Genomic DNA, 15,265 nt, shown 5'->3' on the forward strand with positions numbered 1-15,265 from the left:
AAAGGCAAGAAATATTTGTAATGTTAATTCTAGTGGCCGGGTAAGGTTTTTTTCAATTATATGCCACCCTTTGGGTATTTTTTTGTACGCGTTTTTTTGTTTATACTTTGATATGGCAAAGCTCAGCGAAAATAGCCCCAGCGGAGCTAAGACCGCGCTCAAGCGGATTGAACACGGTCTCACGTACAAGCATGAAATCAGAAAGCCCAGCTTCAGACGGCGGTCGCTGTCGCCCCAGAAAACGCAGTCCCTCGCAGTTTCCCCTGCCAGAGTGCCTTTGACCTGTATCAAAGAGCCCCTCAACAGCAAATTGGTTCCAATTGCGCTCGGAAAACACGATCTGACGAAGGCCTTGAGCACGGCAGAGAAGGAAAACGACGACAATAACACCACCGACACCGATAAGATTGAGATGCTCGACGTGGAGTCGGACGCGGTCGAGGTGCAGTCTTCGCCGGTGGGGTCTCACCAAAATAGAATGAATTCCAAAAGACACATGGACACTCCGCTACTTGTCTCGGACGCGAAGAAGATGCATTTGGGGGACGAATCGTTCCAGACTCCGCTGAGACCGGGCTCCAAGAAGCGCGTGACCCCCCACAGAGAACACCACAGTCGGCTGATGAACGATTCGGACATCGATTTGCACAACGCCTCCACTGAGAATCCTGTGCTCGATCCGCAGAACAGCCCACTCGCCAACGTGAGCCACGGACAACTACTCGAGGACAAGATAGACGGCGAGACAGAGGTGATCAAGGGACTCAAACACAGGGGTACACAGATCAACGACATTTCTGCGATTGCGGCCGACTCGTCGCTAGACCACCACGACGACACCTCGGACTCAGAGGGTGAGCAGGACGAGAGAATGTCGCCTGTCAAGCTTTCACAGAAAATCTCTGCCCTGGACGTCTTCAGCGCCATGATTGATCAGGAAGACGAAATCGAGGATTTCGAGCTTGTTGGCGGCGACGAAGCGGAAGAAAGGCCGGTGTTCACAAATTCTCAGCTGGAAGGGATTAAGTCTTCCATGCAGAGTAGCATTGACGCGTTGAAAGAGGAAGTGGCAGTCCAATCAGAGAAGCTTGCTTCTACAGAAACCGCATTGGCCTCTGTTTCTGCGCAATTAGAGACCGAGTCTGGAGAAAAGAAACATCTGTTGAACGAAAAGGCCGAGCTTATTGTTGAGCTTCAATCATACAAGCAGTCAATCCAATTGTCAAATTCCAAAATAAGCCAATTGGAATCCAGAGTCAAATTCTACGAGTCCAAGCTTGAGAAGCTGAAAACAATCTACAGTCAACTGATGGGAACGGCAAAAAACTTCGAGTCTGAGCTCACAGACAAGACCGCACGCATCACCGATTTAGAGATATCCGTCACCAGTTTGAAGGAGGAGAAAACCGTGTTATCCAACGAAAAAATTGAACTTTCGTCTGCGCTGGAGCTGAGATTGAACGAGATCGAGCAACTGACTAAAGAGAAAGAGTCGCTTGAAAACCAACTAAAGAATGTGTCAAGCAGTTCCGAGTCTGCCCTGAAGAAGACGGAGGATCTTGTCAGGGAGCTAGATTCAAAAACAAAGGATGCGGCCGAGCTGCGTGAGAAGCTTGACGAGCAAGCAGTCAAGATCGAGGGTCTTGAACTCGACCTCAGCCAAGCCACCGAGAAACTCAACGCATACCAAGACGAGCTGAGGTCTGGCGTGGATAAAATCATTGCACTGGAGAACGAACTGAGTGCCGTGCGTTCAGAGCTCGAGTCTCTGCAGGAGAAGGAGACTTTACTGGTAGATGAAAACACGAGTCTGAAAGAGGTCATGGGACACCGTCGCGACGAGATCAAGCGTCTTAAGGCCGAGAAGGAGGAGCTGAGCCAGCAATTGAGCAGCCGCAAGGACCAGAACACCGAGGAGCTGCTGGAAAAGCTGCGGGAAGAGATGTCTGCGCTGCGGGGCAGCACGGAGGCCCAGATCAACGAGCTGAGCGCTAATCTGGATGCCAAGAACGAAAAGCTGGTGGAAGCCAAGACGGAGGCCTCGACAATGAAACAGAAAGTGGCCACGCTAGAGAGCCAGCTCGCAGATGCCAACGCCAAGATACAGGAGCACGACAAGAACCTCGAACAGCAGCTGGAGAAGCTGGCTCAGGATCTATATTTGCAGTATTCTGCCAAACATGAGCAAAAGGTTGCAATTCTGAAGAAGGGCTACGAGATGAAATGGATGAACAAGCTCAAGAAGCTGAGCAAAGAGAACGAGCAGCTACGCAGCGAGGTGGAGAGCTTCAAGAGACGGCTGGAGGTCGAGAACAACGAAAAGAAGCAGCTGGTAAAGCTCTGGGAGGAGTATGTGTCCTTGGAGAGCAACGATAAGGCAAACGCTTTGCCTGATTTCATTAAAAAAGCTGAGGATTGATTTGAATATCTATTAATATTATTAGTACGACGGCGGACTGACGTGTGACGCGTAAGCTTTTTTTTTTCTAATTTCCGCAGGTGAAACTGTAATCCTGCCAATTTACCAAAAAGGACTCTAATATTTACTGAAAGGGTATTGTGTGTGGTAAATATTCTACGCCAAAACAGCCCTTGTGATTTCACCATAGCATAGAATACATGGCTGAGAATTTGGTGAGTCCTGCGAGCTCCAAATCTCTTTCTTTCGTGATGGATTCTCTGGAACAAATAGCTTCCGGTGGGGCCAAGCTGGAGAGCCAGGACAGTTTGGACTCGGATTCACGCGACGGAGGGTTCTACAAGACGCTACAGGAGGAAAATGGCCGTCTGCGGAGCCAGATTGACCAATTGGAGAGCGATAAAATAACACTGAACGACGAGCTGCTGGAGTTACGACGACTTGTGGCCTCGCAGAAGGCTCGTATTGTCCATTTGGAAACCCTGACACGGGACTATGGCGACAAACGTGATAGCGCAATTAACCCGTGGGACTCGCCTGTGAAGCAACAGGAGGTCCTGGACAAGGTGATCAATCCGCTGGACGAGGCTGACATCGATGTTCCCGAGCGCAGCGAGCGCCGCGTCACGATGCGCGACCCGCCTGTTCGCAGCACTGCCGCCGAAGAGCTTCTCAAGGACATGACGCTGGGCTCTTCTCCGCGCAAAGGCTCTCCCAGAAGACAGAAGCTGGCGGTGTCGGAGACGCACACGCCTGTTGTGGACGAGTTTGTTTTCAGCAACAGCGGCAGCAGCAGCAACTCCTTAAAACGGCCTGCGTATGAGCTGTTGGGCACTCCGAAGAGAGAAGAAAAGGAGGAGGAATTGGGACACAAGGTGGAACCTAAAACGAAAGCAGTGGTGCCAATGGCGGAAAAACCACAGCTGAAGCACGAAACAAGGCCAGACCTAAGGCCAGAGATAAAGCCAGAGCCAATTGCGCCGCAGCAGGTTGCACAGACGCCGGAAAGAGATGCATTGGCCAGCGTTCTGTCGCCTGCTCGGAACCAATTCTCCCCAATGAAAGATTTCTCTCCGTTGAAAGACTTTGCTTCCATATCCACGGTCTCGCCACTACGGTCGCTCAACCTGTCGCCGGACCGCCGGTCCATTTTGAAAACTCCGTCGCCGAAAAGAGCACCGAACCCGACTTTCTCTCATCAGCAGCAGCCGTCCGATTCTTCTCAATACGATTATATTTCTTCCTCGTTCGACTCCACGGTGATCACCGTGGAGTCTTGTGTTGACCCAGAGGCCGTTCTAGAAAAACGAGAGGACTTCCTGGTGTCGTTCATGGTGAACTCCAACGAAAGACCAGGCGAGCTGGTCCCGTTGTACCTCGTTCGCCAGCCATACTCCAAGCTCCTGACTCTGGACCACGATCTCCGCTATTTTGGCCTTACACATCTGCCGATGCTACCAGACAAGTCCGCGTTCCTCAAGATCGACCCTCTGGTCTGGGACACACAGAAATCCATCGTCAAAATGTACGTTTCGGAGCTGTGCCGCGTGATGCGCACCCAGCGCGGGTCCAACGTGTGGAAGTTGTTCCGGGGCTTTTTCACGCCCGACGAGGCACACGACATGTCGAAACGCGAGGCCACCGTCGTGGAAGTCGGCTCCAAGAACCTCAAAAAGGTTTTCCGTCTCGCCATTTTAAGTCTCGACTCCATCGAGCACTATTTGAGCATCACCGACTTTGCTACCAAATCTGCAGACACGCTGCACGTGAACGACGTGTTGGTGTCGCGCGAAAACCAAATCCTCACCATTTCGCGCAAAAAACGCAAGTCTCTGCGTTCCGTGAAGCATCACGTGCTCTACTGCGAGTCCGTGCCAGACGCAGAGGACTGGTGTCGCGCCATTGCCGAGTACCAGTCGTACGAGGGCGACCAGGTTTCCGTTGCGTCGTCGCCGTCCAACTTGACAGCCGTGGACTACCCTGCCTCCGTGGCGTCCACGCCAACACAGCACGAGCCCGTGCTACCGTCGCCAGCAGTTTCTGAAAATAAATGGTTCAACCTCAAACGCTCGCGCGAGTCCACAATCCCGCCCGCTAACGTCTCGTCCGACGTGCTCGAGTTCAAAGCCATGCCCTATTCCGGAACTATGGTCTCGCTTGGAGCCGTACAGACCCCGTCGTTGCCGCCAACCGACGCTTCGTTCCAGAAATTCGAGCCGGTCTCCAAGTACTTTGGCTCCACGTTGCAGGAGTCCTTTGACAGAGCTCCAGATTTCAAAATATACGGAAGACCGGTTCCTTCTGTCGTCTACCGCTCGCTGTCTTATCTCGAGGAGAAAAATGCGGTGTACAGCGAGGGTATTTTCCGTCTGAACGGAATGATGTCGGAAGTCAACAAGATCCAGGAGATCTTCAACGAGAAGAACGATTGCGACTTCTCAACGCTGTCGACGCCTCCTGATGTGCACTCAATTGCAACCCTCTTCAAAAGATACCTGCGAACACTGAAAGTGACGGTGATCCCAGAAGAAGAGGCCAAGGAGCTTATGTCACTCACACTGGCGGCAGACCACGGGGCTTCCGTGCCAAAGGTGAAGGAAACACTGCAAAAATTGCCAACTTTGAACTTCGACGTCCTATACGTGCTATTCAGATACTTCCAGCAGGTGCTCAAACACAAAGAGCTCAACAAGATGAGTATTGGCGCGCTGAGCGTGTTGATGGCTCCTAACCTCACTCCTTTTGACGGCGCCAAGGAGATTTGCTCGGAACTGCTAACTAATTACAAGTACTACTTCGAGGACGGCGAAATGGTGGTGCGCTAGTGCTCCCATATCTAGCGTTACGTAATCGGCCCTATTTGATAGATAATAATATCCAAGTCAGAAAAATAAAATATTAATTTAATTTAATTTAGATGGACTCGAAGGTCGTTGGAATTTTGGGCGGCGGCCAGCTCGGCCGCATGATGGTCGAGGCAGCTAGCCGACTGAACATCAAAACAGTGATTCTTGAGAACGGCGCAGATTCGCCGGCCAAGCAGATCAATTCCAGTGCAGAACACATCGACGGCTCCTTCAACGATGAGGCGGCCATCCGCAAGCTCGCCGAGAAATGCGACGTGCTGACCGTTGAGATTGAGCACGTTGATGTTGAGGCCTTGAAGAAGGTGCAGGAGCAAACTTCCGTCAAGATCTATCCATCTCCTGAGACCATTGCTCTTATCAAGGACAAATACTTGCAGAAAGAGCATTTGATCAGGAACCAGATCGCCGTTGCTGAGTCCACTGCTGTTGAAAGCACTGCTCAAGCTTTGCAATCTGTGGGACAGAAGTATGGATATCCGTACATGCTCAAGTCCAGAACGATGGCTTATGATGGTAGGGGTAACTTTGTTGTTGAGGATGTTTCCAAGATCCCAGAGGCTTTGGAAGCTTTGAAGGACAGACCGCTCTATGCTGAAAAATGGGCTCCCTTTACCAAGGAGCTAGCAGTGATGGTGGTGCGGGGTCTTGGCGGAGACGTCCATGCCTACCCAACAGTAGAGACTATCCACAAAAACAATATCTGCCACACGGTGTTTGCGCCTGCGCGTGTCAATGACACCATACAGAAGCGCGCGCAACTTTTGGCGGAGAAGGCTGTGTCTGCATTCCCGGGAGCAGGCATCTTTGGTGTCGAAATGTTCCTGCTTCCAAATGACGAGCTGTTGATCAACGAGATTGCTCCTAGACCGCACAACTCTGGACATTACACAATCGATGCGTGTGTGACGAGCCAGTTTGAGGCACACATCCGTGCCGTTTGCAGTCTGCCGCTGCCAAAGAACTTTACTTCTCTATCCACACCATCTACCCATGCTATCATGTTAAACGTGTTGGGCAGCCCTGATCCAGAAGAGTGGTTGCAAAAGTGCAAGAGAGCGCTTGAAACTCCGCACGCGTCGGTTTATCTGTACGGAAAATCCAACAGACCGGGCCGGAAACTGGGTCATATCAACATTGTCTCCCAGTCGATGGACGACTGCATCCGTCGTCTAGAGTACATAGATGGCAAATCTGGCACTCTGAAAGAGCCAGAAAACAACACAGGTGTTGCAGGAACCAGCAGCAAACCTCTAGTCGGCGTGATAATGGGCTCAGACTCGGATCTGCCTGTGATGTCCCTTGGTTGCAATATTCTGAAATCTTTTGGCGTTCCTTTCGAGGTTACCATTGTGTCCGCCCACAGAACGCCTCAGAGAATGGTCAAGTACGCTGCCGAAGCCCCAGAGAGGGGAATACGGTGCATCATCGCTGGCGCTGGTGGAGCTGCCCATCTACCAGGAATGGTTGCTGCCATGACTCCATTGCCGGTCATTGGTGTTCCCGTCAAGGGATCGACTCTCGACGGAGTCGACTCGCTGTATTCGATAGTTCAGATGCCTAGAGGAGTTCCTGTGGCCACTGTTGCCATCAACAATGCCACCAACGCTGCGCTTCTGGCCGTGCGTATTCTTGGCTCGTTCGACCCAGTGTATTTCAGCAAAATGGCGAAATACATGAGCGAGATGGAAAATGAGGTTCTTGAAAAGGCTGAACGGTTGGGCTCTGTTGGCTATGAAGAATACCTTAATAAATAGATAAGGGTAAAATTAATTCGATTACTAGTATTTATTTTCTGAAAATAAAGAATTAAAAAAATATTTCCTTTTCATGTTCGCCAGTCACGTCCGATATTTTTCCAGATCTCTGCGATTGCACGCCATCAAAGTGCCTGACAACGCGCCTACACTCGAAGAAAACTCTGCGTGGCTCAAGAAACTGGCCAGGTCCTCGATAAGTCCAAAACCTTCAAGCCACACAGAATTGCCTAAATCAACTTACGAGATACGACAAGCTTCGGAGCTTGAGTCCGAAACGAACCCAGAATTCATCAAACTAAGGCTCCCTGGTGGAAAATTCGTCAATGTGGTGAAAAAAGCAGATCCGCATAGCCAACCAGGAACCTCATTTTTTACGCTTTCTGTGCCCGCATCCGACTATTTCGTGGCATCGTCGCCGTTTTCGAGATTGCCATCCAATAAACGTCCCAAGGCCGACTCTTCGCAGTCCTTTGCAGATCTGAAGGTCGTAAAGGTGAGGTCGGGAAAGGGTGGAAATGGAGCAGTTTCGTTTTTTCGAGACACAGGCATTGCCGTGGGGCCGCCTGACGGTGGAGATGGTGGAGATGGTGGCAATATCTATGTGTCTGCAGTTGAGGGGCTGAGTTCACTTCACAGCATCAAGGCCAAATATGTGGCAGGAGACGGCGGAAACGGCCAAAGTGGTCAACTGGATGGGAAACGAGGAGAAAACGTGTATATACAGGTTCCTGTCGGGACAACCATGATGTGGTGTGCGGATCCCAAGGAAATCCGTTCATTAAGAGATTCAGAGAGCGATCAGGTGTTCCATGTGAAGGCAAGCGCAGGTTCCAGACGTGATAGAGTTCCTAGAAATATTCAATTTTTCAGAGACAGCTATGAGCCGGGGAAAGGATGGATATTCAAAGAAAAAGACGAACAGTATCACATGGAGCGCGACTTTTTCGTAGACCTCAATGAGCGTGTCAAATTATATGACGAAGATCAAAGACACCATGAGGTCATGGACGACGTTTTTCCTATCCAAGGCATTGATTTTGCAGAGCCAACCAAAGAGCCGGTTCTCGTTTTAAGAGGTGGTCGGGGAGGAATGGGAAACATGCATTTCCTGACTTCCAACGTTCGCAATCCGCGGTTTGCGAAAATGGGGCGCTCAGGCTTGGAGCAGAATTTCATCTTTGAGCTCAAACTATTGGCAGATTTTGGACTGGTCGGACTGCCAAATGCGGGCAAGTCCACGCTATTGCGCGCGATTTCCAACGCTCGGCCACGTGTGGGTCACTGGGAGTTCACCACGCTGCAACCTACAATTGGAACGATACAGCTGCGAATTGATCAGCCGCCCTTCACAGTGGCTGATATTCCTGGAGTGGTCAAGGGTGCCAGTGAGAATAGAGGCATGGGTCTAACTTTCTTGCGACACGTGGAGAGATCGGGTGGTTTAGTTTTCGTGATCTCTCTGGGCAGCGAGAACCCTGTGGAAGATTTGAAAGTCCTGCTTCAGGAAATGGGACCTCAACGAATGGAAAACAAAAACGTACTAATTGTCGCTACAAAAGCGGATCTGGACGGAGCCGAAAGCCGGTTCTTGAAGCTCAAAGAGTTTGTGGAGCAACGCCATTGGAAAATTGTTCCCTGTTGTGCAATGCGCAAGGAAAATATCGAGACAGTTTTGGAAATGATGGCAGAGTGTTCTGGAAAGGTGGAACCTTAGTAAATCTCCATCTTGAAAGACAGTGCCAGCTCCTCATATAGACGTAATAACGACGGAGAATCTATCTCACCGTAATACTTTAGTGCATCCATCATGTCGCTCATTTTGGAGTAGTATTTCTCTTCGTAATTCTTGAGTCCGGCTATCAAGCGTCTCATTCGGGTTTCATTCTTTTCGAGATCAAAGGTGGTTCCCGGCGACAGCTTTGATTGGTTTTCTGTGAAAAGATCTTCGTCCATCAAAATCAGCGTTTTTCTTAAAGCCATCACGAAATTATGATACAGAACAATGATTGCAAAAAGCTGGTTCACTATTTGTGCGAGCCTGATCTTGGTCAACATCGATTCAGACAAAATGGTGCTAAGGAACGATTTGATGGAGGAAAACACCGTTTCGAGTTCCACACTCGGGTCGGTCTTCAAACTCTCCAGAACGGCCTCCACTTTCTTCCAATTCGCGTGCATCACGTCGTAGTTCAAGTAGAACAAACACAAGTTCACAAACGTCCGCATCTTGGCATGAACAACCCTGGCCTTCTTGATCCACCGGTGCAATCTCTCATCACGGAACTGCCATTTCCAAAATCTTTGGTGTGTGATTTCCCGCCACGATATCTCTAAGCACTTTTCCACGAACTTGAGATAACAGAGATTACGAAAGATGAATTGGTACTCCACCATTTGCGACTTGGTGATAATCAGATTCAGCGGAAAAGGCACTTCGAGGTCGAGACAGAAGCTGAACACAGCGTATTGATCAATCTTGGTATTTGTCAGAACGCTAGTCTTTACGTTGTTTTCGTTAGCTTCGAGTGTGGAGTTGAGAAGATTCTTAAGCGAGTTCAAGTCAGATGAAGCAAACACCTTTTCAGAGTTGGTGGTCTTAGCGCTCAAGATCATCACCAGCTCGTCCAGTAGTGTATATTTGGTGAGCGACAGGGTAGCAAGGTTGAAAATCAGGCGTCGGCTCTTGGCGCTTGCATGATCTTCTATCACGTCGTCTTTATGATAGCTTGAAAGATATAGCTTGCTAAGCGTGTTGATGGAAGCGTGTTCTTTCGACTTGCGCAGCTCGGAAAGACTGTCACTCATGAAGTCATCGAAATTGCTGTTATTTGTGAGCAGAAAGTACTTGTTCAGGCTTTCCAAAAATTCCCTAATGTGGTATCCATTGAACAGCAAGTCGATTATCAGTTTGTTAGCTCTTGTGTACGCTACATCTAGTCGGATAAAGAGATCGTTGTCCTGTAGAGTCTTGATATGCTGAATAGACCCCAAACTGTCGACGTCGACGCCGCACTCCTTTAGCACATTCAAATACTTGCCTGTGAGGATGACCTTTTTCTGTACATTGGGAGGATAGAATTGTTTCAGCAGTCCCTCGCTTCGTATTGTAAACTTGTCTGCCCAGTAGTCCTCACTTACACGAGAGCCTTCGAGATTTTGGTGAATTAGAAACTCGTCATAGGGGTCTTCGATGGTGCCCGTTTCGAGCCACCAATTGAACATGGAAACATAGCCAACAGATACCTTGTTGAATAAGTCCACCATGAACTGGTAAGATGCGGCATCTCCCTTGTGTTTGTCAATCCCCGACTGAATAAAGCTCAAAACCAAACCGCCCTTGACGACTTTGCTGTTGGTGGGGTCCGACGTGACTCCGTCCAAAGTTCCCGTGTAATGATCGTCCTTGAGAGATTTGAGCATGCTCTCAAACCGCATCTTGTTCATGTTGGACGAATCTTTGCGTTTCTCATTCTCCTGCACAATCTTCATTACCAGCTCATACAAATGGGTCAACTGGAGCGTCGTGTTGACGGTCAGATCTTGCTCCAGCAGCGTAACCGAATAGTTTGCGTTGTGGTGGAACTCGTGCTCAATCTGGACCAGGATCGACTCGTACATACGCAGAACCTCTCTGATCTCAAAGCATAAAGCCTGGACAACGGTTCCATACTCCAGATCGTCGTACTGCTCCACAAACGACACCAAACTCACGTAGTATTTCCCCAAACGGCTGATTCTCTTAGCGATATCCTTGAGTCCCGAATCGAGGTGCTTGTTGATTGAGAAATCCGGGCCAATCAGACGCTGCAGAGGGCTGTCGTCGATGCTAAACGAGTCCGCATAACGTATATAAAATCCTTCAAGCCCGATCAAAACAAACAAGAGGTCCTGGAAAACAGCAGCCTCTTGGTCGCGAAAGCTCTGCATCTGGTCCACCGGAAACCGTTTGGGCTTGGGGAGGCCGCCAGGGTTCGCAAACGTTGGCGGATACCTCAGACAGCGGCCCACCAAGTGCTCCGTAGGCGAGAGTTTGAGCGTGTCAAAAGACATAATAATAAACAAAATATAGTGCACGCGAATATTTTATTGTGCGTTTACGTAATACAAGTCTAGGAGCTGCAGCTGGTAGCATGAAATGTAGAGTATGAAGGATCATCAACTTTAGAGATAGAAGTGCACGTCTGGAAGAAAGCAAAATGTATGCATTGTATCGTATATTATACAGAGTTTATAGATCGTGCCGGCAAAACTAGAGTTTTTGCTGTCGTCTCAGAGTTTCGTGCCTCATGCACCCATAGCAGAACTTGTTGTAGCGCCTTTGGTTTTTGTTCTAGTGAAAGCGTGTATCTAGTTTGTTGACAAGTGCTGTTTAGTCATCTACACTCAACACCACTTTGATTTGAGAGCACTCAGTCGCTGCCAAACCGGGCGGTGCGCTAATCGCTACTGCCCCACGATGCACCGCCTGATAAAAAAATTTCACAAAAATTTATTTTATCACAATATTCCATGGTGAAGAGAAAGAGAGCCGCCATTCTGCCGACCAACATCGCGCTGCTCCAGAACCTTGTCAAAAGGGACCCTGGCTCGTACTATGAGGAGTTTTTGCAGCAGTACGCGCATTACGAATCCATGCGAGACATTTTCCTTCTGTCTCCTTCGTCCCACGACGGAGAGGAGTTTGCAGAGCTGATCGGGTTCATGTCTGCCGTGTGTTCGTGCTATCCAAAGGAGACAGAGCATTTTCCAGATGATCTGAAGACGATACTAACCAATAACCATCGCGATTTGACGCCAGATCTACGGGAGAAGATTATTCAGTGTCTGGTTATGTTACGTAACAAGGACGTTATCAGTGCCGAGTATTTGATTCAGACCATTTTCCCGCTTCTGAGCGCTTACGGGCCAAACATCGAGGGCAACAACGGGTTGCATGCCAAGCAGCTCAGACACCAAATATACAGCTCTCTGGTGTCGCTGCTGAAATCCTGCAACACTGGAGTCAAGAACCAGAAACTCAACAGGTCGACCCAGGCGTTGCTGTTCAACTTGCTGGAGCAGAAGGATGGTAACGGATTGTGGGCGACGAAATTGACCCGGGAGCTGTGGCGAAGAGGCGTGTGGGACGACTCGCGTACCGTCGAGATCATGACACAGGCGTCGCTACATCCTGACACCAAGGTCGTCATATCGGGGATCCGTTTCTTTCTGGGAGCAGACAAGGAACGAGAGGAGATGCTGGAGGCGGAATCAGACGACGAGGAGCTGGATCCAAATGCCATTCGTCACCAGATGCAGGTGAACAAGAAGTCATCGAAGAGAGGAAAGAAGCTGGAACAGGCTCTAAAGCAAGTCAAGAAGAAGTCGTCTAAGGGGAACACCACGTATTTGAATTTCTCTGCCATCCATCTTTTGAGAGACCCACAGCAATTTGCAGAGGACCTATACGAGCAGCATCTGGCCAGCAAGAATTCGAACAAATTTGATCTCGACCAGAAAATCGCCATCATGAACCTGGTCTCGCGTCTTGTTGGTACTCACAAGCTCACCGTGTTGGGGATTTATTCCTTCTTTTTGAAATACCTGACTCCTAAACAGCGCAACGTGACTCAGATCATGGCTGCGTCCGCACAGGCTTCCCACGATCTTGTTCCTCCAGAGACCATTAACATGGTGGTGCGGAAGATTGCCGACGAGTTCGTTTCTGAGGGTGTTGCGTCCGAGGTTGCAGCTGCAGGAATCAACACGATTCGTGAAATTTTGGCAAGAAACCCCGCTGGAATCGACGAAACGCTGCTGCAGGACTTGACCGAGTACAAATCGTCCAAGGCGAAGAATGTTGTTCAGGCTGCGCGGTCGCTGATCTCGCTTTACAGAGAGGTGGCTCCCGAAATGCTTTCGAAAAAAGACAGAGGAAAATCTGCCACCATGGAAATTATTCACGATGGGGGCAAGGGTCTGCCGCAGTTCGGTGTGGAGACCAATATTGTGCAAGGTATTCCTGGACTGGAGCTTCTGGCCAAATGGAAGATGGAACAGGGCACCTTGGGCAAGGAGAGTGCCGAGGACTGGACACTTCCTGAGTCTGAGGAGGAGGATCTTGCTGACGATATTGAGGGTGACTGGGTGGACGTGAAGGACGACGAGGAGATTGAGATTTCCGATGACGATGAGGAGAAGCTCGAGCGCAAGGGCATCAAGAAGAAGTATTTGAAGTACATGAAGAAGAGCAAGAAGAAGGTGCAGGACGATGATTCGGATCTGGAACTGTCGGACGACGAGGGTGAGAAGCCTAGCAAAAAACAGAAACTCGAAGACGACGATGAACGCCAGAAAGCTATTCAGCAGACGCTGACGCAGGTCTTGACTCCTGCCGACTTTGCCAAACTGAAAGAGCTGAACCAGGTGGCCGGCGTGGAGAAGATCATGGGCGAGAAGTACAAGAACGAGGACACGGTGGACCACTCGACGCTGGTTGGACGGGTCAAATACAAGCAGACGAAGGAAGAGCGGCTGGAGCAGGTGAAGGAGGGCCGCGAGGACAGGGACAAGTACGGTTCTCGAAAGGGCAAGAGAGACGCTCCGCACTCCACCACCAACAGAGAAAAACAGAGGAAGAAGAACTTTGTGATGATGATCCACAAGAAGGCTGTGCAGGGCAAGCAGAAGCTGAGTTTACGGGACAGGCAGAAGGTTCTGCGTGCGCATATTGAGAGACAGAAGAAGAAGAAATAGTATAGACTCGCTATTTAAAATAAATTGCTTCGGCTATGGAAAATTCTGCTGGTTGCAAGTAAGAATACTCTATTATAGTATTTATTTTCCGCTCTATTTCCGCCGCTTCGTCTTCCCCTCCCGTTCCTTTCTACGCTTTCTTCTTTCACCGAAGCCCTCGCGTTCCATGTCCATGCGGGCTTCGATCTTGGCCTTCGACACCGCCTTGAGACTCTGCTTTATCACCTTATTGTCGCTGAGTGGTAGCTCCTCCATCTTGACACCTACACGGTCCTCGATGGCCAGGATCCGGCTCAGGTCGTTGGGCGTGACCATCGAGATCGCGTCACCCTTGCGGCCTGCACGCGCCGTTCTTCCGACTCGGTGGACGTAGTCGTCCGGGTCACGAGGAATATCAAAATTTATCACCAGCTCCACACTAGGGATATCCAGACCTCTGGAAGCCAGATCTGTCGCCACTAGCACACGCGCAGCGCCGGCGCGAAACCTGTGCAGCGAGTTTGTTCTTTCTGATTGGGGCATTTCGGAGTGCAGCGACGTGGTGGTGACCTCCAAATGGCGTAGCAGACGGCGCAGAATCTCTGCCGTCTCGGAACGGTTCACAAACACAATGGCCGTGCTTTCTTTGTAGTCTTCGTTGGTCAGTATGTTATGCAGCATGCTCTCCTTCACCACCACGGGTGCCAGAACATACAGAAGTCGAAGAGTGCTTGGGATCTTGACGGTGTCGACATTGTCCAGCTCGTGCAGAAACACGGGCTGTTTCCCGGGAGCAACTGGTCTGTCCTTTAGAGCACGCACCGAATCTGTCACTGTGGCAGTGAACAATAGCGTCTGACGTTTGTTGGAATTTGGAAGCGCCTCAAAACACGTCTGCAGATGGTCTGTGAACGAGTCGGTCAGCAGTCGATCTGCCTCGTCCAGAACCAGATATTTCACACGTTTGAGACCGCGACATTCGTCCTCGTTCTCCATGATAATGTGCGCCAACCGTCCAGGAGTGGCGATGATGAAATGCGGATTTTCTTTGATCATTGCAACCTGATCTGTCATAGATTCTCCTCCAATAATTAATCGCACTTTTAAATTCACAGTAGCTCCCAGGGCGGCAAACTGGTCTGCAATTTGCATAGCCAGCTCTCTCGTAGGTGTGAGGACCAAGCCGAAAATGCCACTCGGGTCTTGTGACCATTTGGCCAGCATAGGTGCTCCAAACGCTATGGTTTTACCTGAACCAGTCTTGGCTCCTCCAATGCAGTCGCGACCCTTGAGGATCTCGGGGATGCATGCGGCCTGAATGTTTGTGGGCCTGGTGATTTTCATCGCCTGCAGACTCTCCACGAGCCATCTCGGTAATCCCAGAGACGCGAAATCAGACATTAAGGATATTCTTTAGTATTTTGAAATATTTTTTTATATGCGAATTATTTTTTTATTTTTTTTAAATTTCACCACTAATCGAACCTGATATGATTTTTCCGTATCTT

The 15,265-nt window shown here is 49.8% G+C and overlaps 7 protein-coding genes across 7 annotated transcripts; 5 read left to right on the top strand and 2 right to left on the bottom strand.

The window, feature by feature from the left end:
- Positions 1–112: 112 nt before the first annotated feature.
- HPODL_03843 (Myosin-13, skeletal muscle, extraocular) lies at positions 113–2,419 on the top strand (the record flags this gene model as incomplete). The annotated part of the gene is made up of 1 exon (XM_014078616.1): positions 113–2,419. One exon carries the CDS (start codon positions 113–115, stop codon positions 2,417–2,419), a length of 2,307 nt encoding a protein of 768 aa, XP_013934091.1.
- A 251-nt stretch (positions 2,420–2,670) lies between these two features.
- HPODL_03844 (Rho-type GTPase-activating protein 2) lies at positions 2,671–5,244 on the top strand (the record flags this gene model as incomplete). The annotated part of the gene is made up of 1 exon (XM_014078617.1): positions 2,671–5,244. One exon carries the CDS (start codon positions 2,671–2,673, stop codon positions 5,242–5,244), a length of 2,574 nt encoding a protein of 857 aa, XP_013934092.1.
- A 92-nt stretch (positions 5,245–5,336) lies between these two features.
- On the top strand, positions 5,337–7,040 carry HPODL_03845 (phosphoribosylaminoimidazole carboxylase; the record flags this gene model as incomplete). Its single annotated transcript, XM_014078618.1, has 1 exon — positions 5,337–7,040. One exon carries the CDS (start codon positions 5,337–5,339, stop codon positions 7,038–7,040), a length of 1,704 nt encoding a protein of 567 aa, XP_013934093.1.
- A 73-nt stretch (positions 7,041–7,113) lies between these two features.
- On the top strand, positions 7,114–8,757 carry HPODL_03846 (GTPase MTG2, mitochondrial; the record flags this gene model as incomplete). Its single annotated transcript, XM_014078619.1, has 1 exon — positions 7,114–8,757. One exon carries the CDS (start codon positions 7,114–7,116, stop codon positions 8,755–8,757), a length of 1,644 nt encoding a protein of 547 aa, XP_013934094.1.
- Positions 8,754–11,093, bottom strand: HPODL_03847 (Spindle pole body component alp4; the record flags this gene model as incomplete). The annotated part of the gene is made up of 1 exon (XM_014078620.1): positions 8,754–11,093. The coding sequence occupies one exon, from the start codon at positions 11,091–11,093 to the stop codon at positions 8,754–8,756; it is 2,340 nt and encodes a 779-aa protein (XP_013934095.1).
- A 459-nt stretch (positions 11,094–11,552) lies between these two features.
- HPODL_03848 (Protein SDA1) lies at positions 11,553–13,778 on the top strand (the record flags this gene model as incomplete). Its single annotated transcript, XM_014078621.1, has 1 exon — positions 11,553–13,778. One exon carries the CDS (start codon positions 11,553–11,555, stop codon positions 13,776–13,778), a length of 2,226 nt encoding a protein of 741 aa, XP_013934096.1.
- A 93-nt stretch (positions 13,779–13,871) lies between these two features.
- Positions 13,872–15,158, bottom strand: HPODL_03849 (ATP-dependent RNA helicase DBP8; the record flags this gene model as incomplete). The annotated part of the gene is made up of 1 exon (XM_014078622.1): positions 13,872–15,158. The coding sequence occupies one exon, from the start codon at positions 15,156–15,158 to the stop codon at positions 13,872–13,874; it is 1,287 nt and encodes a 428-aa protein (XP_013934097.1).
- Between the last annotated feature and the right edge of the window lie 107 nt (positions 15,159–15,265).

This window comes from Ogataea parapolymorpha, chromosome V (genome assembly GCF_000187245.1).
Source record: "Ogataea parapolymorpha DL-1 chromosome V, whole genome shotgun sequence".
Classification (NCBI taxonomy): domain Eukaryota; kingdom Fungi; phylum Ascomycota; class Pichiomycetes; order Pichiales; family Pichiaceae; genus Ogataea; species Ogataea parapolymorpha.